The following is a 1,747-nucleotide window of genomic DNA, read 5'->3' as shown; positions in this document are numbered from 1 at the left end:
TGATAAAATAAAAATTTTATGAGGTATATTTAGAAAGAATTATGATAAAATATTTTTTATGGGTGTATTTAGAAAATAGGATGTCTTTAGTAATCCATGGGTGTGGATAGCCCCACTCAACTGATTATTGATTCTGCTTCGCCGATGAAGTAGCTTCTGGGTAAGGTATTTTCTTGCTCGTTCACCATCCTTAACTGTTCGTTTGAGCTCGAAAGATCCTTTCTGCTGAGTTTTTCAGATCCGATTCGACCACAAGTTCGAGATTTGAGATGCCATTGCAGGATTAGGTTTCCTAGGATCAAAAGTTTGATGGCCTTAAACTGGAGGTCACGCGCTGTGAGAGAATCTCTTCCTTGGCGACGTGTTTGACCGCTCATTCTTTCAATCCTTGTGATCGTTATATTATTTATCTTTATGCTCCAAGATGGAGCAGTAACTTAATATGCTTCCTTTGCAAACTTGGAAAGGGCTGCTGTTTGGGAAACTGACCACCCTGGTGAGGCATCTCAAGTCTGAGCTCAGGGCTCTGTCGACTTCTCTGGATCAGAGAGACAAATTGCCACCTAGGAACCTGAATCTCTTTCCTAACCTCGCCAAAGACCACACAAAGATCATTTTTTATGTTCATAACCTCCCCTTATACCTCAAGTTGGTCGTCCAGAGCCTTGCTGCCGAGGAAGGCAATGGAGAAACATTGCTGATTGTAAGCCACGGCGGATACTTCCCTGAGATGGATAGCATTGTCCAGGGCATCCGGTTCTGCCAGATCAAGCAGATCTTTGCACCATATTCTCCTCCTAATAGCTTTCCTGGCATCTCACCTGGTGATTGCGCTGATCAGGATGATCTTGTTGTAATGAAGTGCAATGGGACAGATGACCGATATAGCAATCACAACATAGTTTCTTTGAAACATCATTGGTGGTGGATGCTGAATACTGTGTGGGATGTGCTGGATGAAACTAAGGAATTTACCAGTCACATTCTTTTCATCGAAGAGGACCATTACATCTGTCCAAATGCATACTGGAACCTCCATCTTCTCAATAGGATTGAAACCCTTAATATGCCCCTACTGTTATGTTGCAAACCTGGCTCCATCAGATGTGAACTATAAAGGAGAAGGCTAGGATATGCTGATCGCTGAGAAGATAGGCAATGTAGGGTATGCATTTAACCGGAAGTTTGGAGGAAGATCCATTCAAAGGAAAAGGAATTTTGCTCATTTGATGCATATAACTGGGACATAACTGTGTGGGCTACTGTCTATCCTTCATTTCGGGCCCCTGTTTACATTCTTAGAGGCCCTAGGTAGGACAGGCGCAGCTCATTTTGGAACATATGGGCTGCGTCAAGGACAAGGGAAGAGCAGCCCATGCATCTCGATGGGGAAACAAGTTTACTGTTAGATGAAATTGATAAAATTCTGAATATAAAGCCCAATTGGCCGGTGCATATTTTCAAGAAGCAGACTGGTTACCAAGCCGGTTTCAAAGGATGGGGAAGCTGAGGCGTTGAGAGGGACCAAGAAATTTGTCTGACTTTTTCTTATATTATCATCTTGTGCAAACATCATGATATTTTTCAAAATTGGTAGAGCGTCATGCTGACTCCCTTTGTCTAATTCTGTACACAGTGGAAGAAGTACAACACACTATTATCTGCAACAACAATCAAATCGTATCCTATTAAATAAGATTGACTATATAAATTTTTTTATATCATTAAATTCTATCTCTAATTATAC

The 1,747-nt window shown here is 41.4% G+C and overlaps 1 protein-coding gene across 1 annotated transcript; it reads left to right on the top strand.

The window, feature by feature from the left end:
• The first annotated feature begins 353 nt into the window (after window positions 1–353).
• LOC122041444 (alpha-1,6-mannosyl-glycoprotein 2-beta-N-acetylglucosaminyltransferase-like) lies at window positions 354–1,117 on the top strand. The gene has a single exon (XM_042601127.1). It carries the CDS (start codon window positions 443–445, stop codon window positions 1,115–1,117), a length of 675 nt encoding a protein of 224 aa, XP_042457061.1. The 5' UTR covers window positions 354–442.
• The last annotated feature ends 630 nt before the right edge of the window (window positions 1,118–1,747 follow it).

The sequence above is a fragment of the Zingiber officinale genome, chromosome 1B, assembly GCF_018446385.1.
Source record: "Zingiber officinale cultivar Zhangliang chromosome 1B, Zo_v1.1, whole genome shotgun sequence".
NCBI lineage: Eukaryota > Viridiplantae > Streptophyta > Magnoliopsida > Zingiberales > Zingiberaceae > Zingiber > Zingiber officinale.
Note: the sequence above shows the minus strand (reverse complement) of the source record. Positions and strands in the feature narration are given on the sequence as shown.

What these genes read in the sequence shown, in the direction of transcription:
- LOC122041444 (XM_042601127.1), top strand. Translation starts at nt 443, where the DNA reads ATGCTTCCTTTGCAAACTTGGAAAGGGCTGCTGTTTGGGAAACTGACC.